General features: G+C 65.9%; 2 protein-coding genes across 3 annotated transcripts; one reads left to right on the top strand and one right to left on the bottom strand.

The window, feature by feature from the left end:
- Nucleotides 1-2,140: 2,140 nt before the first annotated feature.
- Nucleotides 2,141-10,521, bottom strand: KRT8 (keratin 8). Of its 2 annotated transcripts, none has more exons than XM_087771596.1 (9): nucleotides 9,683-10,521; nucleotides 6,491-6,699; nucleotides 5,698-5,758; nucleotides 5,498-5,593; nucleotides 5,243-5,407; nucleotides 4,765-4,890; nucleotides 3,386-3,606; nucleotides 2,579-2,634; nucleotides 2,141-2,484 (listed from the first exon to the last, which is right to left on the bottom strand). In XM_087771596.1, exons 1-9 carry the CDS (start codon nucleotides 10,013-10,015, stop codon nucleotides 2,279-2,281), a joined length of 1,473 nt encoding a protein of 490 aa, XP_087627722.1. In that variant the 5' UTR covers nucleotides 10,016-10,521; the 3' UTR covers nucleotides 2,141-2,278. The 2 variants fall into 2 exon arrangements, with proteins under 2 accessions (XP_087627722.1, XP_087627721.1); XM_087771595.1 differs by having other exon boundaries at nucleotides 2,142-2,487; nucleotides 9,683-10,516.
- Nucleotides 10,522-18,112: 7,591 nt separating this feature from the next.
- Nucleotides 18,113-23,014, top strand: KRT18 (keratin 18). Its single transcript, XM_087771611.1, has 7 exons — nucleotides 18,113-18,622; nucleotides 19,161-19,243; nucleotides 20,362-20,518; nucleotides 20,597-20,761; nucleotides 21,547-21,672; nucleotides 21,778-22,001; nucleotides 22,814-23,014. The coding sequence occupies exons 1-7, from the start codon at nucleotides 18,179-18,181 to the stop codon at nucleotides 22,926-22,928; spliced, it is 1,314 nt and encodes a 437-aa protein (XP_087627737.1). The 5' UTR covers nucleotides 18,113-18,178; the 3' UTR covers nucleotides 22,929-23,014.
- The last annotated feature ends 329 nt before the right edge of the window (nucleotides 23,015-23,343 follow it).

Here is a 23,343-nt window from a genome sequence, read left to right as displayed (position 1 = left end):
CCCCCACCACATTGTATGGCCCCCCCAAAGCCCCCCCGAACCCCCAAATCCCCCCTCCACGGCCCAGTGTGAGCAGGATCCGTCCCCAGCCCAGACGAGCCGGTGCTGTTAATTATTAACGAAGGGGCAAAGTCCCCGTCTGCCGCGTCCCAGCTCCGAGCTGGGGTCCCCCGTCCCGCTGTCCCCCCCGCGGGGACACCCCGGGGACGGCTCCGAGCCTGGGTCCCCGTCCTGCCTGCCCCCCCTGTCTCTCCCACCAGCACCTCCGATGGCCACGGCCACGTCCCCCGTCACCTCCGAGGGGGTCGGGGTGGAAAACCCCATTAAACACCTCCACACAGCCACTGCTCCTAGGGCTGGACTCAATGGGGGGCTGGGACCCCCAAACTGGGCTGCTTTGCTCCCTCCCTGCGACCCCAGGTCAGGGGGGAAAGGGGACATATGGGTGGGCACCCAGCGGGGTGCCCCCTCCTCCCTGGGTGACTTGGGGCCCCTCCGGCCCCACTTTTGGCACCACAAACCCCACGGGCGGGACGATCCCACAACTTTTCGGGGTGCAGAGGCAGCCGAAAATAAAAGACTCCCACAATTTTCCTCTGAGCAGCAGCCTGGGGCTCAACCCTGATACGAGACACCGGAGAATCCCGGGGGGCTGAGCCTCGGGGTGGCTGGTCTGGGCCTGGGGCAGCTCCCGGATCCGGGTGATGTAGGCCAGACGTGATGGGAGCTGGCACTTGGATCCCGGAGGGAATCTTGGTTTGGGGGAAAATACTGCCGGATTTGGCCACTTGGATTTTGGCCGCCACCGGCCCGCGGCCTCGTCGGGGCCAGTGCTAACGAGGGCCGTAATTAACGCCCGCGTGCGCTGGTGCCGGGGAGCCTAAAAGACCCCGCAAAGTGGGGATCTGCAGGCTGGGACAGATCCTGGCACCCAGGGATGGATCCTGGCACCCCGGGACTGATCCTGACACCCAGGGATGGATCCTGGCACCCCGGGACAGATCCTGGCACCACAAGGATGGATCCTGGCACCCCGGGATGGATCTTGGCACTCCAGGGACAGATCCTGGCACCCAAGGATGGACACAGGCACCCAGGGATGGATCCTGGCACCCCAGGATGGACACAGGCACCCCAGGAGGGACCCTGACACCCCGGGACAGATTCTGGCACCCTGGGATGGATCCTGGCACCCAGGAACAGATCCTGGCTCCCCAAGACAAATCCTGGCACCCAGGGACAGATCCTGGCACCCCAGGACAGATTCTGGCACCCAGGGATGATGGGCCCTGGTACCCTGGGATGGATCCTGGCACCCAAGGATAGGCCCTGGCACCCGGGTGTGAATCCTGGCATGTGGGACCCCAGGAGGGAGCCTGGCAGGTTGGGATGGATCCTGGCACCCCAGACAGACCCTGGCATCTCCGGACGGATCCTGGCACCCAGGGACAGACCCCAGCAGACTGGGACGCATCCTGGCACCACAGGACAGATCCAGTCACCATGGGATGGACCCTGGTACCCCAAGATGGATCCTGGCACCCTGGGACAGATCCTGGCACCCTGCATGGACCCTGGCATCCCAGGATGGATCCCAGCACCCTGAGACAGACCCCAGCAAGCCAGGGCGGATCCTGGCACGCTGGAATGGATCCTGGCAGTGCAGGATGGGTCCTGGCACCGCAGGATCAGTCCTGACACCCTGGGATTGACTCTGGCACCATGGGATGGATCCTGGCACCCTGGATGGGCCTGATACCCCAAGCCAGATTCTGGCAGCCCAGCTGGATCCTGGCACCCTGGGATGGATCCTGGCACCCTGGGATGGACCCTGGCACCCCGGGATGGATCCCAGCACCCTGGAACAGATCCTGGCACCCCTGGCCTGGGGTGGACACTTCTCCAGGCCCCCCCACGTCCCCGCCGGCAGCAGCTCCTGGCACCGACGTGTACCAAAACCACTCTGTATTTCCAAGGCTTTATTCCGGCAGCGGAGCTGGTGGGAGCCCCCCTGGGGTGGGGGGGAGCCAGGCCCCCCCATTTCCCACCCCACAGCTCCCATGGGGACACGGGGGGGGCCAGGACGGACGGAGCGGGGCGTGGCGGGGACAATGGGGGGGTCGGAGCCCTCGGTGGGGAGCAGGGTGGGGGCGCTGGCTCAGGTCGCCCTGGGCGGGGGGGGGGGACAAAGGGGGTGGCGGGGGTCCCATTCGTCCGTGGGCCAGATCCGGCCACCAAAGGCCCCCATGGAGGGACCCCCACCCCAGGGAGGGGGGGCTCAGCTGGCCAGGACGTCGGAGGACTCGGACACCAGCTTGCCATCGCGGGTCTCGATCTTCTTGATGACGATGGCGCGGGACTTGGTGAGGGCCGAGCTCTCCAGGGCGGGGGGGGGCACAGCGTAGCCAGAGCTGGCGAAGCCCCCGCCGAAGCCCCCGCTGAAGCCCCCGCCGAAGCCCCCACCGAAGCCCCCGCCGAAGCCGGCTGCTGCGGGAGAGGGAGCAGCCATGAGCGCGGTGGCACCCAGTGGTGGCACCCAAGGGAGGGGGGGTCCCCGGCCACCGCCCCCCCGCCTTACCCGAGTACCCCGTCGTCTTGGTGTGGATGCTCAGGTTTTGCACGCCCGACTCCAGCCTGGCAGGGGACATCGGGGGGACGCTGAGTGGCGGGTGGGGGCTAAGGGCCATGGGCGAGGGCAGGCGGGGAGGTGGCCGCAGAGGGACATGGGGCCCTCCCGGTCGTGGCCACGGAGAGCCGGGGCGGGGCGGCGGGATGCCGGCGGGATACAGGATGTGGATGCCCATGGGATGCGGGACACGGGATGCCCATGGGATATGGGATGTGGGACATCCATGGGATGCCCATGGGATGCGGGATACGGGATGCTCATGGGATATGGGAATTGGGATGTCTATGGGATGCAGGATGCCCGCGGGATGTGGGACGTGGGATGTGGGGTACAGGATGCCCATGGGATATGGGAATTGGGATGTCCATGGGATGCAGGATGCCCACGGGATGCAGGATGCCCACAAGATGCCCACAGGATACAGGATGCTCACAGGATGTGGGATACAGGATGCCCATGGGATATGGGAATTGGGATGTCCATGGGATGCAGGATGCCTGCGGGATGCAGGATGCCCACAAGATGCCCACAGGATACAGGATGCTCACGGGATGCAGGATGCCCATGGGATGAAGGATATGGGATGCCCGTGGAATGTGGGATATGGGATGCCCGTGGGATACAGGATGTGGGATGCCCGTGGGATATGGGATGCCCATGGGATACGGAAAGTGGGATGCCCACAGGATGTGGGATGCGGGACGCAGGTCCCATCATGTCGCCCCCCCGGGTGCCAGCAAGGTGGGGGTGCCCCACCTGCTCTCCTCGCCCTCCAGCAGCTTCCTGTAGGTCGCGATCTCGATGTCCAGGGCCAGCTTGACGTTCATCAGCTCCTGGTACTCACGGAGCTGCCGGGCCATGTCCTGCTTCGCCTTCTGCAGGGCGGCCTCCAGCTCGGCCAGCTTCCCCTTGGCGTCCTTCAGGGCCAGCTCCCCGCGCTCCTCCGCCTCCGCGATGGCCGTCTCCAGGCTGGCTCGCTGCAACGCGCCCGCGGAGGGGCAGCTGAGCTGGAGCAGGGGCTGGGGGGTCCCTCACGCCCCAACAGCCCCCATGCTCCAGCATCCCCCATGCCTCAGCATCCCCCATGCCTCAGCACCCCCCATGCCTCAGCACCTCCCATGCACCACATCCCTTGCCCCCAGCACCCTTCACCCCCCCAGCATCCCCCACCCCACAGCACCCCTTGCCCCCCAGCACCCCTCACCCCCCGAATCCCCCATGTCCCACCATCCCCTGCCTCCCAGCACCCCTCACCTCCAAGAATCCCATGTGCCAGTATCCCTCACCCCCCAGTATCCCCCATACTCCAGCATCCCCTGCATCCCAGGAGCCCCCACGCCCCCCAGCATCCCCCATGTCCCAGCAGCCCTCACCCCATAGCACCCCTCACCCCCTCAGCATTCCCAGTGCCCCCCAGCATCCCCCATGTCCCAGTATCCCTTCCCCCAGCACCCCCAATGCCCCCTAGCATCCCCCATGTCCCAGCAGCCCTCGTGTCCCACAATCCCTCACCCCCCAGCAGCCCCCGTGTCCCACCATCCCTTGCCCCCACCATCCGCCGTGCCCCCCAGCATCCCTCACCCCCCAGCATCCCCCATGTCCCATCATCCCTGGCCCCCCAGTATCCTCTGGGCTCCAGCATCCCCTGCATCCCAGCAGCCCCCACAACACCCAGCATCGCCCATGTCCCAATATCCCTCGCCCCCCCGGTGCCCCCCAATATCCCTCGCCCCCACCATCCCCCGTGCCCCCCAGCAGCCCCCACATCCCACCATCCCTCACCCCCAGCATCCCCTGTGCCCCCCAGCATCCCTGCCCCCCCAGCAGCCCCCGTGTCCCACCATCCCTCGCCCCCACCATGCCCCGTGCCCCCCAGCATCCCTGGCCCCCCAGCAGCCCCCACACCCCACCATCCCTGGCCCCCAGCATCCCTTGCCCCCCAGCACCCCCCGTGCCCCACCATCCCTCACCCCCAGCACCCCCCGTGCCCCCCAGCATCCCTGCCCCCCAGCAGCCCCCACATCCCACCATCCCTGGCCCCCCAGGCTATGACCCCCCCACTGGTGTGGGAGGGCGGCAGCGGGAGGAGCGGGCAGCGTCTCCCCGCTTTCCCGCCCCGGGCGCGATTCCCAGACCTGGTTCTTGAGCGCTTCGATCTCCGCCTGGATCCTCTGGATCAGCCTGTTGAGCTCGTTGATCTCGCTGCGGGTGTTGCGCAGGTCGTCCCCGTGCTTCCCCGCCGTCGTCTTCAACTCCTCGTACTGCGGGGACCGGAGCGGGCAGGATGGAGATGGGGATGCCCTTCCCCCTCCTCCTCCTTTCCCTCAGCACCCCAAAATTGGGGAGAAAAGAGCCGGGCTGGGCCCGTGCCGGGAGCGATGCCGCGGGCTGGGCTGTCGCGCCTCCAGTTGGATTTGGAGCCGGGATCTCTCCCACGCAGCAGCCGCCTGCTCCGGGGCAGGGCGGGCGTTTGCCCGGCTGGGTTGAAGGGTAAAGCCGGGGAGAGGAGGAGGAGGGAGCCCGTCCTTCCTTCATCCCAGATCGGGGAGCAGCGGGGACCACCGGAGGGGAGGCCGGAGCATCCCGCATCCCGGGGCTGGAGCTCCGGCTCACCTTGATCTGGTACATGCTCTCGGCCTCGGCGCGGCTGCGGTTGGCGATTTCCTCGTACTGCGCCTTCACCTCAGCGATGATCCCGTCCAGGTCCAGGCTGCGGTTGTTGTCCATGGAGAGGACGACGGAGGTGTCAGAGATCTGAGACTGCAGCTCCCGGAGCTCCTGGAGACGATGGGGGGGGGGGTGGGTCTGGGGCTGAGCACAGGCAACTCAGTGCACGTGTGGGCCCCCCCAAGGGAGGAGACCCCCTACCTCGTCATAAAGCTGCCGCAAGAAATTGATTTCATCGGTCAAGCTCTCCAGGCGCGATTCCAGCTCCACCTTGTTCATGTAGGCTTCATCCACGTCCTGCGGGCAGAGCCGGCAGCCCGTCAGTCCCCTGCCCGTCAGTCTGTCCCCTGCCCGTCGGCCCCCCCTGCCCAACCCCTGCCAGACCCAGAGCCCCCCCTCACCTTTTTGAGCAGAACAAACTCATTTTCCTTGTCGGTGCGGTGGTTGATCTCCTCTTCGTACCTTGGGGAAGAGGGGAGGGCTTGGAGCTGGGGGTGGGGGGACGTGGGGATATGGGGATTTGGGGACAGGGCTGCAGGGATGCAGGGACATGGGGATATGGGGATTTGGGGAGAGGGGGACAGGGCTGCAGGGATGCAGGGACATGGGGATGCGGGGACATGGGGATATGGGGATTTGGGGAGAGGGGAGACAGGGATGCAGGATCCTGGGGACATGGGGATGCAGGGACATGGGGGATATAGGGATAACGGGGACACAGGGATGCAGGGACATGGGGTCATGGGGAGATGGAGAAACAGGGATGCAGGGACATGGGGGACATAGGGATATGGGGACACAGGGATGCAGGGACATGGGGGACATGGGGACACAGATGCAGGGACACAGGGATGCAGGGACATGGGGACATGGGGACACAGGGACATGGGGACACAGGGATGCGGGGACACAGGGATGCAGGGACACAGGGTCCCACCCACCAGGATACCCCTTGCAGCAGAAGAGCCACCCTCCCTGGGCAAAGCCACCCCCGTGACGGCCAGAGGGGCCGCTCCAGCCCCAGCCCGGCACCCTCAGCCACCCTCGGGGCCACGGTGGGACGCTGCGCCCCAAGACGGAGCCGCCACCGAGGGGGACCGCCACACATCCCCAACCACCCTAGGAGGGACACAAGCAGCGGGGGTGCAACCCTGCCAGCCCCGGCCTCATCCTGGACGCGGGGACGGGACTGACTTGTTCTTGAACTCCTCCACTAGCCCCTGCATGTTGCCCAACTCGGCTTCCAGGCGCAGGCGCTCCTGGCCCAGGCCCTCGAGCTGGCGGCGCAGGCTGGCGATGTACGCCTCGAAGAGCCCGCTCATGTTGCTGCGGGTGGTCTTCTGGCTCTGCAGGAGGCTCCACTTGGTCTCCAGCATCTTGTTCTGCTGCTCCAGGAAACGCACCTGGGGCGGGGGACAGAGGTTGGGGGGGCACAGCATCACCCCCACCCCGGGAATCCCACCCTGGCACCCCGCGCGGGTCGTGGGGATGGGTGCTCGGTGCTGGTTTGCAAGGGGGAGAGGGTGAGGTGGGTGAGTGGGGTGGTAGGGGGCAAGGCTGGGGTCCTGGGTGCAAATCTGGGGTCCTGGGTGCTGCTTTGCAAGGGGCAGAGGGTGAGTGGGGTGGCAGGGGGCAGATCTAGGGTCCTGGGTGCAAATTTGGGGTCCTGGGAGCAAGCCGGATCTGGGGTGCAAGGCTGGGGGGTCCTGGGTGCTGGTTTGCAAGAGGCAGAGGGTGAGGTGGGTGAGTGGGGTGGCAGGGGGCAAGGCTGGGGTCCTGGGTGCAAATCTGGGGAGCAAGACTGGGGTCCTGGGTGCTGCTTTGCAAGGGGCTGAGGGTGAGTGGGGTGCAGGGGGCAGATCTAGGGTCCTGGGTGCAAGCTGGATCAGGGGTGCAAGGCTGGGGTCCTAGGTACAAGCCTAGGGGCTCGGTGCTGGTTTGCAAGAGGCAGAGGGTGAGATGGGTGAGAGGGGTGGTAGGGGCAAGGCTGGGGTCCTGACTGCAAATTTGGGGGTCCTGAGTGCAAATCTGGGGTCCTGGGTGCTGCTTTGCAAGGGGCAGAGGGTGAGTGGGGTGGCAGGGGGCAGATCTAGGGTCCTGGGTGCAAATTTGGGGTCCTGGGAGCAAGCCGGATCTGGGGTGCAAGGCTGGGGGGTCCTGGGTGCAAGGCTGGGGTGCTGGGTGCTGCTTTGCAAGGAGCAGAGAGGGATGTGGGTGAGTGGGGTGGTGAGGGGGGGGAAGATCTGGGCTCCTGGGTGCAAATCTGGGGTCCTGGGTGCAAGCCAGATCAGGGGTGCAAGGCTGGGGTCCTGTGTACAAGCCTGGGGGGTCTTGGGTGCAAGCCTGGGGGGTCTTGGGTGCTGGTTTGCAAGGGGCAGAGGGTGAGGTGGGTGAGAAGGGTGGCAGGGGGCAAGGCTGGGGTCCTGGGTGCAAATCTGGGGGTCCCAGGTGCAAGTCATGGGGTCTTGGGTGCAATTCTGGGATCATGGGGCGCAAACTGGGTCAGGGGTGCTCCTGGGGTTATGGGGTGTAAGTCTGGGGTCCCAGGTGCGAGCCTGGGGGTCCTGGGTGCACTTCTGGGTTCCTGGGGTGCAAACTGTATCTGGGGTGCTTCTGGGGTGCTGGGGAGTAAGTCTGGGGTCCTGGGCGCAAGCCTGGGGGTCCTGGGGCACTCCTGGGGTTCTGGGGTGCAAGCCTGGGTTCTCAGGTGCAACCTGGGGTCCCAGGGTGCAAGTCTGGGGTGCAAGCCTGAGGTCACTGGCTCTGGAGTGCAAGTCTGGGGTCCTGGGTGCAATCTGGGGTGCAAATCTGGGGTCCCGGGTACAATCTGGGGTGCTGGGGTGCAAGTCTGGGTGCAAATCTGGGGTCCCAGGTGCAATCTGGGGTGCTGGGGTGTAAGTCTGGGTGCAAATCTGGGGTCCTGAGTGAAATCTGAGGTGCTGGGGTGCAAGTCTGGGTGCAAATCTGGGGTCCCAGGTGCAATCTGGGGTTCTGGGGTGCAAGTCTGGGGTTGCTGAATCGGGGGTGCAAACCTGGGGTGCCGGCTGCAATCTGGGGTGCCCCCACACCCGTCTGGGACCATCCCCGTTCCCCCCCCCTCCCATCTGGGCCCCCCAGCCCACGACGGGGCGAGGAGCCCGACCCCAGCGGAGCACCCGGAAGCGGGTGCTGGGGAGGAAGGGTGCTGGGTGCCGCTGGGGCGTGGGGCACCCACCCCAGCACTGGCTGCTTCCTCCATGGGGGGGTTCCCCCATCGCACCCCAGGGGGACAACGCTCGCCCCCACCCCGGCCCGGCCCAGCTCCTGCCCCGGTGACACTCCCTGCCCGCCGGCTCGGCCGCCATGTCCTGGCCCCCAGCAGTGGGAGGGGACCAGGGTGTCCCCACAGCCGGCTGCGCATCCCCAGGGGGTCCCCGAGGGGGTCTGGATGTCCCCAAGGGGGCCAAAATGTGCCCCAAGGGGTCCGGGTGTCCCCAAGGGGGTCTGGATGTCCCCAAGGGGGCCAAAATGTGTCCCAAGGGGTCCAGGTGTCCCCAAGGGGGTCTGGATGTCCCCAAGGGGGCCAAAATGTGCTTCAAGGGGTCCGGGTGTCCCCAAGAGGGTCTGGATGTCCCCAGGGGGCTCAGGGTGTCCCCAAGGGGGTCTGGGTGTCCCTGAGGGGGGATGGATGTCCCCAAGGGGGCCAGGAGGTCCCCAAGGGGTCCAAAATGTAACCAAAGGAGTCAGGGTGTCCCCAGGGGTGTCTGGATGTCCCCAAGGGGGGGGCAAATGTGCCCAAAGGGATCAGGAGGTCCCCAAGGAGGTCTGGGTGTCCCCATGGGGGCCAGGATGTCACTGAGGGGGTCAGGAGGTCCCCAAAGGGCCAGGAGGTCCCCAAAGTGGTGTCAATGTCCCCACAGGGCTTAGGAGGTCCCCGAGGGGGTCAGGAGGTCCCCAAAGGGGTCTCAATGTCCCCAAGGGGCTCAGGATGTACCCAAAGGGGCCAGGAGGTCCCCGAGGGTCTCAGGAGGTCCCCAAAGGGGTCTCAATGTCCCCAAGGGGGTCAAGATGTGCCTGAAGGGGTCAGAACATTCCCGAGGGGCCCAGGAGGTCCCAGAGGGGATCTCAACATCTCCAAGGGGCTCAGGATGTACCCAAAGGGGCCAGGAGGTCCCCGAGGAGCTCAGGAGGTCCCTGAGGGGGTCTCAACATCCCTGAGGGGCTCAGGATGTACCCAAAGGGGCCAAGAGGTCCCTGAGGGGCTCAGGAGGTCCCTGAGGGGGTCTCAATGTCCCCAAGGAGCTCAGGGTGTGCCTGAAGGGTCCGGGAGATCCCCAAGGGTCTCAGGAGGTCCCCAGGGGGGTCCCAGCCCTCTCCCCGCGGGGTCTCCCCCCAGCCCGAGCCCACCTTGTCGATGAAGGAGGCAAACTTGTTGTTGAGCGTCTTGATCTGCTCCTTCTCCTCCTTCCGCACCCGCTGGATGCTGGGGTCGATCTCCAGGTTGAGGGGCGTCAGGAGGCTCTGGTTGACACTCACGGCCGTGATGCCACCCCCTGTCCCAGGCACGACGGCCGGACCCCTGTACAACCCAGCTCCGTAGCGGCTCCCACCATAGCCACCGAAGGCTGAAGCCGTACTCATCCTCACACCGGGCCCAGCGGTGTAGGAGTGGGAGCTGAAGGAACGGCCGGGTACGGCCGAGCTGCTTCTCACAGTCTTCCTGGTGATGGTGGTGGACATGCTGAGCGGGCAGGAGGGTCGGAAGGTGGGCAAGAGGGTTGGAAGGTGCGCAAGAGGGTCAGAAGGTGGGCAAGAGGGTCAGAAGGTGGGCAAGAAGGTTGGAAGGTGGGCAAGAGGGTCAGAAGGTGGGCAAGAAGGTTGGAAGGTGGGCAAGAAGGTTGGAAGGTGGGCAAGAGGGTTGGAAGAAGGTGGCAAGCTGGGCAAGAAGGTTGCAAGAGGGTTGCAAGAGGGTTGCAAGAGGGTCGGAAGATGGGCAGGGTTGCAAGACAGGCAGGAGGCTGGTTGCAGGACAGGCAGGACGGGCAGGACGGGTTGAGGGAGGACGGATCCAGGGCGGGGTGAGCAGCTCCGGGTTTATATCCAGGAGCTGGGGGAGGAGAGCGGGATGGGAGGGCCTCCAGCCCCAGGAAAGCAGCACCTGCTTCTCCTTAACCCCTTCGGAGCAGCCGGGATCCACTGGGATCCGCTGGGATCCAGCGGGCCTCGCTGCAGGGCCAGGGGCCAGATCCTGCCCACTGGAGGGATTGCGAGGGGTGCGAGGGGTGCAAGGGGGGCTGGGGCCGGTGCCCCCCCTCCCCATCAGCACCCTGAGCCCCGCTCCCGGCCCGGGGGTGAAACCCCCCTGGCTCGCGCTCCGGCATGGGGCAGAGGGTGAGTCCCCATGGCGTGTCCCCAGGGCAGGTCCCCAGCCCCACGTCCCCAACCCCTGTCCCCAGCCCCACGTCCCCAACCTGTGTCCCCAAATCGTGTCCCCAAATCCCTGTCCCCAGCCCCACGTCCCCAACCTGTGTCCCCAAACCCCTGTCACCAGCCCCATGTTCCCAACCTGCATCCCCAAGCTTGTGTCCCCAACCCGTGTCCCCAGGGCATGTCCCCAGCCCCATGTCCCCAACCCATGTCCCCCAGTCTATGTCCCCTGCCCTATGTCCCCAACCTGCATCCCCAACCTGGGTCCCCAACCCCTGTCCCCAGCCCCATGTCCCCAACCTGGGTCCCCAAGCCTGCGTCCCCAAGTCTGTGTCCCCAAGCCTACGTCCCCAAGCCTGCGTCCCCAAGCCCTGTCCCCAGCCCCATGTCCCTAGCCTATGTCCCCAAGCCCACATCCCCACCCTGTGTCCCCAGCCCCTGTCCCCAGTCCTAGGACCCCAAACCCTTCCTCAGCTCATGTCCCCAGCCCAACATCCCCAATCTACATCCCCAAGCCTGTGTCCCCACGCCCATGTTCCCAAGCCTGCGTCCCCAAGCCCTGTCCCCAGCCCCATGTCCCCAAACCCACATCCCCACTCATGTCCTGTCCCACGACCCCAAACCCTTCCTCAGCTCATGTCCCCAGCCTGACATCCCCAATCTACATCCCCACGCCCGTGTCCCCACGCCCGTGTCCCCAAGCCTGTGTCCCCACGCCTGTGTCCCCACGCCTGTGTCCCCAAGCCTGCATCCCCAGCCCCATTACCCCAACCTACAACCCAAACCTGCATCCCCAAGCCCGTGCACCCACCCTTTGTCCCCAACCCATGTCCCCAAGCTACATCCCCAAGTCGGCATCCCCAAGCCCGTGTCCCCAGCCCCATGTCACCAGCCTGCATCCCTAAGCCCACGTCCCCAAGCCCCTGCTCTCTGTGACCTCCTGCCTTCTGTACAAAACCCTGCCCTCAAAACGGGGAAAAACCCACCAAAAAAGAAACATTTAGCGTGTTTCTGTCTAAAACCCAGGCTGCGCCCTGAGCAGCTGGACCGAGGACCTGATCCCCCCCCAGATCAGGATCAGGCCACCCATCCAGAGTCTGTGCCTTGCCGTGCCGCATCTCCACCTGCCGCTCTGGATCCACCTGGCACTGGTCAGGACTGGGCTTGCCCCACACGGGAGTGGCAGGCACTGGGCCGAGACGGCACGCGGCACCCGGCACCTGCAGGCAGGGATTTGGAGGTTTGCTGGGTTTATTTGGTCTTTGTTTCTTTGTCTTCGGCGCGGCAGGAAGGACGGCTCTGGGGCAGCGCCGGGGAGCGGGCAGGAAAAGGGCAGAGCTGGGGAGCGCGACTGGGGATCCGGCCGATGCAGGATGAACCCATGGAGCCACTTCCTCATCCACGCCTCACCAAGGGGGTAGATCCATCTGTCCTTCGTCCAGCCAGCTCTGGCCACCCCATCCATGCAGATGCCTACATACCCATCCATCCCTGGCCAGACCCAACCATCCACCCATCCTGTTCCATGTCCATTCATCCACTTATCTCCACCCTTGGCCAGACCTGGCCATCCACCCATCCTTCTAGACACCTATCCATCCATCTCTTCATCTATCCATCCATCTCCAGCCAGACCCACCCATCCATGCACCCTCCTAGATACCCATCTACCTCTCCTTCCCTCCTTGGCCAGGCCCAAACACCCTTCCTTCTAGATATCCATCCATCCCTCCATCCCTCCCTCCCTCCATCCATCCATCCATCACCAGCCAGACCCAGCCATCTACCCATGCTTCTAGATACTCACCCATCCTTCTAGATATTCCTCAATCCATCCATCCCTCCATCCATCCATCCCAGGACAGACCCAGCCACCCATCCTTCTAGATACCTGTCCCTCCACCCATCCCTTCACCCACCTGCTGATCCCTGGACAGTCCCACCTCTGTGGACCCACCCAACCATCCTTCCCTGGATAGGTCCATCCAATTGTCCCTGCACAGCCACAACCACCCACCCACCCACCCCCCGAATCCCCGCACGGAGCCCATGAGCCAGAAACCTCCTGGGTCCAACCCTTGGATTGCCACCGCCTTATCGAATTGCACTGGGGGGGCATGGCTGAGCTCCCCTGCCCTTGCAAGGGGGTCTCAAAGTCCCCCAAAGCTGTGACACCGGGAGAGGGGACACGATTTGCCTCCCCCTTCCTCCCCAGGGGCTGAAAGCAGCCGTGGCCCATGGAGGGGAGCTGCGAAGCTCTCGCATCCCCCAGAGAAGCTCTCCGTCCCCCCCAGAGAAGCTCTCCCACCCCCTGGAGAACCTCTCCTACCCCCCAGAGAAGCTCTCCATCCCCCAAAGAAGCTCTCCCATCCCCCAGAGAAGCTCTCTGTCCCTCAGAGAAGCTCTCCATCCCCCCGAGAAGCTCTCCATCCCCCTGGAGAAGATCTCCATCCCCCAGAGAAGCTCTCCCACCCCCTGGAGAAGCTCTCAATCCCCCCAAGAAGCTCTCCCACCCCCTGGAGAACCTCTCCTACCCCCCAGAGAAGCTCTCCGTCCCTCAGAGAAGCTCTCCATCCCCCCAGAGAAGCTCTCCATCCCCCTGGAGAAGATCTCCATCCCCCAGGGAAGATCTCCATCCCCCAGAGAAGCTCTCGATCCCCCCGCCAGAAGCTCTCCATCCCCCCTGGAGAAGCTCTCCATCCCGCCCAGCTTCTCTTATCACGAAGGAATTTGCAACCCAGGCAAATACTTCCCTCCCCACCGAGATAGGGCCGGCGGGGTGGGAGCAGGGGCCTGGGTGGGTGCCAGGTCCCGGCAGGGTGCGGGATCCCCCCCGCCGGCCCCCGCGAAGCCCCCCAGGTCCCCCCCACCGCTGCTCTGGGCGGGCAGGAGAGGCTCAACCTGACACCAGAGGAGCAGCGGGGACTTCCCAGCCGCCCTCGGTGGCTCCCAGCCAAGCCCCGCTCTGCTTTGTCCTCATTTACTGGGGAAACTGAGGCACAGAGGGCAAACGGGCCGGGGAGGGGGGCAAAGCCACATCCCCAGGACCCCCAGGTAGCGACCCCAGGCGAGCCCCGAATCCACTCAGCCCCACGGGTGGGTGGCCCCACGCCAGGAGATGCTCAGCCATAAATCCCCCACCCGCCTCCACCCTCGTCACCCCAGGGGGGACAGACCCCCCCCCCAGGGTGCTGCAGCCCACCCTAAAGCCCCCCGGGACCAGCGTCACCCCTCGGCGTCTCCTCCTGAGGAGCCTGGGGGGCCCCGCACCCCATTTTGGGTGGAAGCCAAGCTTCTCCCCGGGCTTTTGTTTGCCGTGGCCTGGGTGACAGCCACAGGGGCCCTGATGGGTGGCACCCAGTGTCCCCTGCCAGCTGCCACCCCCCGCAGCGTGTCCCCAGAGGGGGGGGGTCCTGGGGGGATGCACCCCCTTCCCCATCGCCGGGGGTCGTGCAAAGGCAGGACCCTTTGAGGGGACATGGGGCTCCGTTTGGCCCGGGTGTGCACCCATGGGTGCAGGACCCCCTCCTGGGTGCACCATGGCGGGGCGGGGGTCCCCCTGGGTGCCCGGGACCCCCGTGGGGACAGGAGGGACATGGTGGCTCAGGGGGATGTCCCCGAGGGGCTGGGGACAAATGCCACATCCCTGTCCCCATGCAGGCAGGACCTCAAGGGTGCCCTTGGCTGGGGGGGGGACACGGGACCCCGCTGGGTGCCGCCCCCCCAGGGCCTGATCCTGTTTGCAGCAACCCCTGAGCTGGGTTTGGGAGGGAGGAGGAGGATGGTGGGGCCCAGCTGCAGCTTCATCGCTCAGGAATGCAGCAGTACCTCGGTCCGTGGTGCTTAACCCTTGGGGAGTCGGGCAGCCCCGCTCCCCCCAGCACTGGGGGGGGTAAAGGGGGCATCCCCGTGGTCTCCCCACTGGTTGGGGACATCGGGGCGAACGCTGGCCCTGGACCACCAAGGGTCCAGCTCATCCCCTTGGAGATGCCTCCATGGAGGAAGGTGGCTCGGGGCTTGGCTGGGGTCGCATCCAGCATCCCTCAGGGTGCTGAGCACGGCTTGGGGGGGTCCCGGCTCCGTCCCCCAAAGCGCTGGGGCCTGAGGAGTGGGGCAGGGGGGCCGGGGCAGAGCCTTATCAGCCACAGGGCTTTCATCTTGGATTTATGGCCCCGCCGGGAGCTCTGGCGGCCTTGGGGGCCGGGGGGGCCGCGGAGGGAGACGCTGGGGGGGACGGGACGTGTTTGCTCCCAGCTCCTCCATCACCCACCGGCACGGGAGGAATGCGCCTGATAAGGGGCTGGGGTGGGGAAGGGGCAGCAGCGGGGTCAGGGGTCCCACTGGCTCCATGGGGGCCCCCCAAAGAGGAGTGGAGCGGTGGGGGGGTCTTGGGGAGCCCCTCGAGCACCCCCCCACCCCGGGCCACATCCAGATACCATGGGGACCCCAAGGTGGGACCCCCCTTGTGACCAGATCCCATGGGGATGCCAGGGTGGGGACCCCAGGGTGGGACCCCCCCTTGTGACCAGACCCCATGGGGACCCCAGGGGGGGAGCCCCCTGTGACCAGATCCCATGGGGATGCCAGGGTGGGGACCCCAGGGTGGGACCCCCCCTTGTGACCAGACCCCATGGGGACCCCAGGGCGGGACCCCCCTGCAACCCCAGGGTCAGATACCACAGGGACCCCAAGGTGAGACACCCCCCCCCCGTGACCAGACCCCACAGGGACCCCAGGGTGGGGACCCCAGGGTGGGACCCCCCTGTGACCCCAGGGTGGGTCAGACACCTCGGGGACCCCTGGCTCAGCCCGTGCCATGGCTGCTCCAGGGCCTCCATTTCCTCGTCCCCTCTCCTCCTCCTCCCGGCGCGGTGCCACCGCCGGCACCCTCAAAGGACGCCGAAATGGCGCGGGTTTGGCAGAGGAACAAACTCCTCGGCAGGCGGCTGCGTGGGGCCGAGCCGGCCATGGGGTGGGAATGGGGCAGGAATGGGGCAGAATGGGGTGAAATGGGGCAGGAACAGGGCAAAATGGGGCGAAATGGAGTGGGAACGGGGCAGGAATGGGGCAGAATGGGGTGAAATGGGGCAAGAACGGGGCAAAATGGGGCGAAATGGAGTGGGAACGGGGCAGGAATGGGGCAGAATGGGGCGAAATGGAGTGGGAACGGGGCAAAATGGGGCGAAATGGAGTGGGAAAGGGGCAGGAATGGGGCAGAATGGGGTGAAATGGGGCAGGAACGGGGCAGGAATGGGGCAGAATGGGGTGACATGGGGCAGGAACGGGGCAAAATGGACTGAAATGGGGCAGGAACAGGGCAGGAATGGGGTGAAATGGGACTGGAATGGAGCAGGAATGGGCCTGCAATGGGGCAGGAATGGGCCAGAATGGGGCAGGAATGGGGCAAAAATGGGGTGAAATGGGGCTGGAATGGGGCAAAATGGGGCTGGAATGGGGCAGGAATGGGGCAGAATGGGGCTGGAATGGGGCAAAACAGGGCAAGAATGGGGCAGAATGGGGCCGAAATGGGGCAGAATGGGGCCGAAATGGGGCAAAATGGGGCAGGGCTGGGGCTGGGGCAGAGCAGGGTGCCCAAGGGGACGGAGGGACAGGAGAAGGGGCCGGTGCCGGCGCTGGGACGCTCTCGACCCACATTTCTTGGGCTGAAGGCGCTGGGCTGGGTGGCAGCAGCGGGGCGATGGCAGGATGGGGCCCCCCAACAGCCCCCCCCCGCCCTGACTCACCCCTTTATGGCCCGGCCAGAGCAAACACAGGCAGGGCCAGGAATTCTGGGTGGGAAGGGGCCAGGAGGCTGCGGGGAGCCCACGCCACGCACGCGTGCCCCCCGCCGCCGCAGCGGCCGTGCGAACGCGCGTGCAAAGGCGCGGTGCTGTGCGAATGCGCGTGCGAAGGCGCGCGGTGGTGCACGGCGAGGGGTTCTGCAAAAGGATTTGGTTGTGGAAAGGTGGGCGCTGGTGCAAGGTGCGCATTGGTGCAAAGGTGTGTGCCCGGGCAATGGCGTGTGTTCCTGCCAGGGTGCGTGCCGTGCAAAGGTGCACGTTCTGGCAAAGCGCGCGTTCGTGCAAGGTGCGTTCTCATGCAAAGGTGCATGTTCGTGCAAAGGTGTGTGCTTCTGCAAAGGTGCATGCTCCTGCAAAGAGCATACTCGTGCAAAAGTGCATGTTCCGGCAAAGCGTGCACTCGTGCAAAGGTTGCATTCTCATGCAAAGATGCGTGCTCGTGCAAGGTGCGTGTTCATGCAAAGGTGCATGCTCGTGCAAAGGTGTGTGCACTCCTGCAAAAGCGTGTGCTCCTGCAAAGCGTGCACTCGTGCAAAGCTGCCTGACCTCCCGCCCGCAGCGGGGTGGCCCCCTCCCCCCCCCCAGGACCCCCCCACCCCCCAAAGTTCCTCGCTGCCCCTTTTGACCCCGTTGAGTGGAGACGTGCCCGACCCCACGCCCCGCACCCCTGGGGGCTCCAGACCCCTCCCCCCCCAGCAGATAACGCTGGAATGCGCCCACTCCCACCCCCCCCCCCCCCCCCGCCCTGCTCCGGCCCCGGAGCCGCCCTAAATCAGCCGGGGTGGGGGGTGGGGGGGAGAAGGACCCGGCCGGGGGGGCTGGGGGTCCCGCGGGGGGGACACCAGGGAGAGGGGCTGAGCCCGGGGGGGACACACCCACTGGTGGGGTGCCCCTGGGGTGTCTTTGGGGTGCCCCTGGGGTGTCCCTTGTTTTGGGGTGCTGGGGAGGGGGGTGGCTGCCCCAGAGGGTTGCAGCTGGGGGGGACGGGGGGATGCCTGGGTCCCCACCCCCATTTGGGGGGGGGGGGGGAAGAAGCCAGGCAGGATTCCTGGAGCCGGTTGGGCAGGGCGAGCCCCTCCGAGCCACGCAGGGCTCTGCCCACGGGGGACCCGCGGCGACCCCCCCCTGCCCCGGGGCCTCCGGCCCCACCGGCCCCGCTGGCGAACCCCAGGAGCATGGGGGGGTCCCCAGGGGTGGGGGTGGCTGTGGGGTGGGGGTGATGTGGGGTGATGTGTGCATGGGTGGGGAGACCTGGAGCCGTGGGGTCCCCCAAAATGTGTGGGGCTGAGCCCCGTCCCTCCGTCCTGCACCCCACGGGTTATGGGGCTGAGCCCCTTCCCTCTGGTCTGCACCCCATGGGTTATGGGGCTGAGCCCCTTCCCTCCATCCTGCACCCCACGGGTTATGGGGCTGAGCCCCGTCCCTCCGCCCCGCACCCCACGGGTTATGGGGCTGAGCCCCCTCCCTCCGCCCCGCACCCCACGGGTTATGGGGCCGATCCCTTCCCAGGAACAAAAGCCTTGGGCTGGATCCGGCCCCACCTTCAGGGGCCGTGGGGAGGGGCCGTGGGGCCGCCCTCCCCGCCGCTCCCAGCTATAAATCACACTCGTCCGTCCACCCGTCTGTCCACCCATCCGTCCAGCTCCATCGTCGCTCCCGTGCCACCACCGTCACCATGAGCTACTCCCGCAGCAGCGTCTACTCCAGCTCCCACCGCTCCGGTGTCACCCCCGGCATCGGCTCCGGCCGTCGCTTGGCCCCGCTGAGCAGCGCGGCCAGCGTCTACGCCGGGGCGGGGGGCTCGGGTTCCCGCATCTCCATCACCCGCACCAACAGCTTTAGCAGCTCTGGGGGTGGTTATGGGGCCGGCTATGGGGCCGGCTATGGGGCTGGGTTGGGGGGCAGCATGTTGTTTTCGGGTTCTGGCGTGGTGGTCAACGAGAAGGAGACGATGCAGGAGCTCAACGATCGCTTGGCCACCTACTTGGAGAAGGTCCGGAGTTTGGAGCAGGAGAACCGGCGGTTGGAGGTCCAGATCCGGGAATTCATGGCCAAGAAAGGTCCCAGCGCCCAGGACTGGGGCCACCACTGGGACGTCATCGAGGAGCTGCGGGAGAAGGTGGGGTCCCCGCGGCGGAGCGGCCGAGCTGGCGGAGCTGTCCCCAAAGGCGGCAGCGCCGTGGGGTTAAGCATTAACCCGGCGGGTGGTGGGGCTGGGTGAACTTTGCACCCCGCGGTCAAGGATGTCACCTATGGGGGCTTCGCTGGGGGGGGACGAAGGGACGTGACCAAGGGCACGGGGCACGGCGGTGTCGGAGGGGGTCCGACGCAGCCATCGTTAGGCAAACGAGCCCCCGCTCCCAGCACCCACGTTCTCGGCCAGGTTCAAGGTCACCCAGGACGCAGCCAAGCCCCTCCCGCAGGCCTGGGTCCCCCCAGGGGGTCCCACCCTCGCCCCCACCCTGGTTTATTGCCGGTTTTCCGGGGCGAGGTCCCCCTCGTCCTCCCCCCCGCGGGAGCGCGGGCACCTGCCAGGGTGGCACCCGCCTGGGTGACGTGGGCGGCGCGGGCGGGTGGCAGCGGGGGGGGCCCCGCGCCGCGGTGACGATGCCGTGTCCGTCTGTCCCTGTGTCCGTCCGTGTCCCCCACCCGCCAAGATCTTCGCGGTGACGGTGGAGAACGCCCGCACCGTGCTGCAGATCGACAACGCCCGGCTGGCGGCCGACGACTTCAGGGTCAAGTGAGGGACGGAGGGGACGGGAATGGGGCGGGAATGGGGTGGGAATGGGGTTGGGAATGGGAATGGGGACAGGATGGGGATGGGAATAGGGGTGGGAATAGGGGTGGGAATGGGATGGGGATGGGAAGGGAAGGGAAGGGAAGGGAAGGGAAGGGAAGGGAAGGGAAGGGAAGGGAAGGGAAGGGAAGGGAAGGGAAGGGAAGGGAAGGGAAGGGAAGGGAAGGGAAGGGAAGGGAAGGGAAGGGAAGGGAGATGGGGATGGGAATAGAGGTGGGAATGGGATGGGGATGGGGATGGGGACGGGGATGGGAAGGAGGGGGTGGGAATGGGGATGGAAATGGGAATGGGGATGGGAACAGGAATAGAGTTGGGAATGGGGATGGGGATGGGAAGGGGGGCATGGGTGGGAATGGGGATGAGAATGGGGATGGGAAAAGGGTTGGGAATGGGGATGGGGATGGGAATGGGAATGGGAATGCGGATGGGAATAGGAATAGAGCTGGGAATGGGGGTGGAGATAGGGATGGGAATGGGGATGGGAAGAGGGGCGTGGGTGGGAATGGGGATGAGAATGGGAATGGGGATGGGAATGGGGATGGGAATAGGGTTGGAAATGGGGATGGGGATGGAGATGAGGATGGCAATAGGAATAGAGTTGGGAATGGGGATGGGAATGGGAATAGGTTTGGGAATGGGAATAGGAGTGGGGACAAGGATGAAGTTGTGGATGGAGAAAGGACAGGAATGGAGACAGGGATAAGGATGGGGATGGATTGGGGATGGAGATGGGGATGGATTGGGGATGGAAATGGGGATGGGGAGAAGGACAAGGATGGAAACAGGAGTGGGAATGGGGACAGAGGATGGGGATGGGGACGGGGACAGGGATGGGGATGGTGATAGGCACAGGACAGGGATAAGAACATAGAGGGGGAGAGGATGGGGACGAGGACAGGGATGGGATGGGGTTGGGATGGGATTGGGTGGGGTTGGGAATGGGGATGGGGCCGGGGATGGGGCCAAGGATGAGGACAGGGATGGGAAGGGGATGGGGACGGGGATGGGGACAGGGACGGGGACGTAGCCGGGGTTGGAGCCGCTCAACGCTGTGTCCCCAGGTACGAGGCAGAGCTGGCCATCCGCCTCTCAGTGGAGAGCGACATCGTGGGGCTGCGCAAGGTCATCGATGACACCAACATGGCCCGGCTGCAGCTGGAGGGGGAGATCGAGTCCCTCAAGGAGGAGCTCGTCTTCATGAAGAAGAACCACGAGGAGGTGGGGATGAAGCCGAGGGGAGGGGACCCGGGGCCGGTGGGGACCCCACGCTGACACCGGCCCCTTGCTGTCCCCCAGGAGGTGAAGAGCCTCCAGTCCCAGATCTCCAAGTCGGTGTTGACGGTGGAGGTGGACGCGCCCAAGTCGCAGGACCTGGGCAAGATCATGGCGGAGATCCGGGCACAGTACGACGCCCTGGCCCAGAAGAACCTGGAGGACCTGGAGAAGCAATGGGGGCAGCAGGTGGGTCCACAGCCCTCCCCCCCCCCAAACCTCCACCCTGAGGGGTCCCGGTGGTCCCCAGGCAACTGGGGTGATGCTCCATGGGGGTGGTGTCTTCCCTGGGGGACATCGAGCCAAGGGGGGGCAGCCCCCAGCTCACTGGGGGTCCTGACACAAGGGGGAACCCCGACCTGGTGGGGGTGTTCCCCTGGGGGTCCCCAGTCTGGCATAGGGGTGGTCCCCAAAGGCACCCCATGAGGGGGGCTTGACCCGATGGGGTCCTGGCCCAACGTTGGGGACGTTCTTGGGGTGAGCCCTATCCCATAGGGGACCCCAAGCCCTGATGGGGACCTTCTCCAAGGGGGTCCTGGTCCAACATCAGGGACCTTCCTGGGGGGGCCTCTATCCCGTAGGGGACCCTGATCCCATAGTGGGGACCTTCTCCAAGGAGGTCCTGGTCCAACATCGGGGATCTTCCCCGGGGGAAACCTATCCCAGCGTGACCCCAACCCCACAGTGGGGACATTTTGCTAGGGGGTCCTGGTCCAACACTGGGGACACTCCTAGGAGACCCCTGTCCCATCGGGGACCCACGCCTGGAGTGGGGACCTTCTCCAAGATGTTCCTGCTCCAACATTGGGGACATTCCTGGAGGACCTCTAGCCCATGTGGGACCCCGGTCCTTGGGGTTGGCTCTTCCTGGGGTGGTTTCACCCCCCACGCCCCCTCCACGGGTTGGGATGGCCATGGTGGGCGGGGCCAAGGCGCTGACCCCCCCCCCAAACCACATGTGTGTCCCCCACCAGATCACCGAGAGCACCATCGAGATCACGCAGAGCAGCAAGGACGTCGACACGGCCCGCAGCACCGTGGTGGAACTCCGTCGCTCCGTCCAGACCCTGGAGATCGACCTGGAGTCCATCCGCAACCAGGTACCCCCCATCCCACAGATCCCGCCCCCCAACCTCCAGCCCCACGGGGGCCACCCGGCCGCCCTCGGTGGTGGAGCTGAACCCCAAGGGGTTTCTGCTCTGCAGAAAGCTGGCTTGGAGGCCAACCTGCTGGAGGTGGAGAACCGCTACGCCATGCAGATGGAGCATTTCAACAGCCTGATCCTGCGGGTCGAGGCGGAGCTGCTGCAGGTGCGCAACGAGCTGCAGCGGCAGGCCGAGGAGTACCAGGCGCTGCTCAATGTCAAGGGCAAGCTGGAAGCCGAGATCATGACCTACCGGCAGCTGCTGGAGGGAGGAGAGGAGTTCAGGTAGGGGGGACGGGGTGGGGGGCGGTGGGGGCAGGCGGGGGGGTGACAGCAGGGGTGGGGTGGCCTGGATCCATCCTGAAGGGTGGGCTTGGGATGGCGAGGGGACAGCGGTGGCATCCAGCCAGGATGAGTCCCGGGTGCTGGGATGTCCCAGCTCTGTCCTTGAGGGTGCTCTGGGGACAGCAAGGGGACAGTGGTGGCACCCAGTAGAGATGAGCCCAGGGTGATGGGGTGTCCCAGCTCTGTCCTTGAGGATGCTCTGGGCACAATGAGGGGACAGCGGTGGCATCCAGCCAGGATGAGTCCTGGGTGCTGGGATGTCCCGGCTCTGTCCTTGAGGATGCTCTGGGGACAGCAAGGGGACAGCAGTGGCACATAGCAGCCATGTGCCCCAGGTGCTGGGACATCCCAGCCCATCCTCCAGGATGCTCCAGGGGACAGCGGTGGCATCCAGCCAGGATGAGTCCTGGGTGCTGGGATGTCCCGACTCTATCCTTGAGGATGGATGCTCTGGGGACAGTGAGGGGACAGCAGTGGCATCCAGCAGGGATGAGCCCAGGGTGCTGGGATGTCCCAGGTCCCATCAGCCACAATGCTTTGGGGACAGCAAGGGGACAGCGGTGGCACATAGCGGCCATGTGCCCCAGGTGCCGGGACATCCCAGCCCATCCTCCAGGATGCTCCAGCTCTGTCACCTCTCGGTTTCTTGGGGTGACACTGGGAAGGGACGGGGGGGACACAGGAGCCAGGCAGGGGAGGGGACACCCCGGGGTGCCCCCCAGCACCCTCAGCGCCCCCTCCCTGCCCCACAGCCTGCAGGACGCCCTGGAGAAGGAGACCACCTCCACCACCCAGAGGACCACCCAGAGGATGGTGGACGGGAAGGTGGTGACCGAGACGAAGGAGGTGAAGGTGCGGACGTACTGAGCCGGCCGAGGGGGCCCCCCGCCCCCCAGCCCCCGGGGGGGCCCCCCGAGCCCCCCACCCCAATAAAATGGCGATTCCCCCCGGGAGATGGTCCGTCCTGGTGGCTCCTTCTGCTGGGGGGAGGGGTGGGGGTGTTGGGGGGGAAACTGAGGCACGGGGGTGGGGAGAGGCTGGAGAGCTGGGGGTGAATGTCAGGGTGGACAGAGGGAGGGAGGGAGGACAGATGGACAGATGGGTGGTTTGATGCTGGTGGGTGGGTGGACAGATGGACGAATGCGTGGATGGATGGATGGACAGACAGGTGGGTGGGTGGATGGATGGATGGATGGATGGACGGACGAATGGGTGGATGGATGGGTGGATGGATGGATGGATGGATGGATGGATGGATGGATTAAGGGATGGATGGATGGAT

Source organism: Nipponia nippon, unplaced genomic scaffold, assembly GCF_047370975.1.
Source record: "Nipponia nippon isolate SJK-2023a ecotype South Korea unplaced genomic scaffold, ASM4737097v1 scaffold_35, whole genome shotgun sequence".
In the NCBI taxonomy this organism is placed as follows: domain Eukaryota; kingdom Metazoa; phylum Chordata; class Aves; order Pelecaniformes; family Threskiornithidae; genus Nipponia; species Nipponia nippon.
Note: the sequence above shows the minus strand (reverse complement) of the source record. Positions and strands in the feature narration are given on the sequence as shown.

What these genes read in the sequence shown, in the direction of transcription:
- KRT8 (XM_087771595.1), bottom strand. Translation starts at nt 10,015, where the DNA reads ATGTCCACCACCATCACCAGGAAGACTGTGAGAAGCAGCTCGGCCGTA. An exon ending in TCGAAGCGCTCAAGAACCAG is followed by an intron (nt 3,607 to 4,764) that starts GTCTGGGAATCG and finishes GGCGCGTTGCAG; the next exon opens with CGAGCCAGCCTGGAGACGGC. An exon ending in CTGGAGGGCGAGGAGAGCAG is followed by an intron (nt 2,635 to 3,385) that starts GTGGGGCACCCC and finishes GTCCCCTGCCAG; the next exon opens with GCTGGAGTCGGGCGTGCAAA.
- KRT18 (XM_087771611.1), top strand. Translation starts at nt 18,179, where the DNA reads ATGAGCTACTCCCGCAGCAGCGTCTACTCCAGCTCCCACCGCTCCGGT. An exon ending in AGAAGCAATGGGGGCAGCAG is followed by an intron (nt 20,762 to 21,546) that starts GTGGGTCCACAG and finishes GTCCCCCACCAG; the next exon opens with ATCACCGAGAGCACCATCGA. An exon ending in TGGAGTCCATCCGCAACCAG is followed by an intron (nt 21,673 to 21,777) that starts GTACCCCCCATC and finishes TCTGCTCTGCAG; the next exon opens with AAAGCTGGCTTGGAGGCCAA.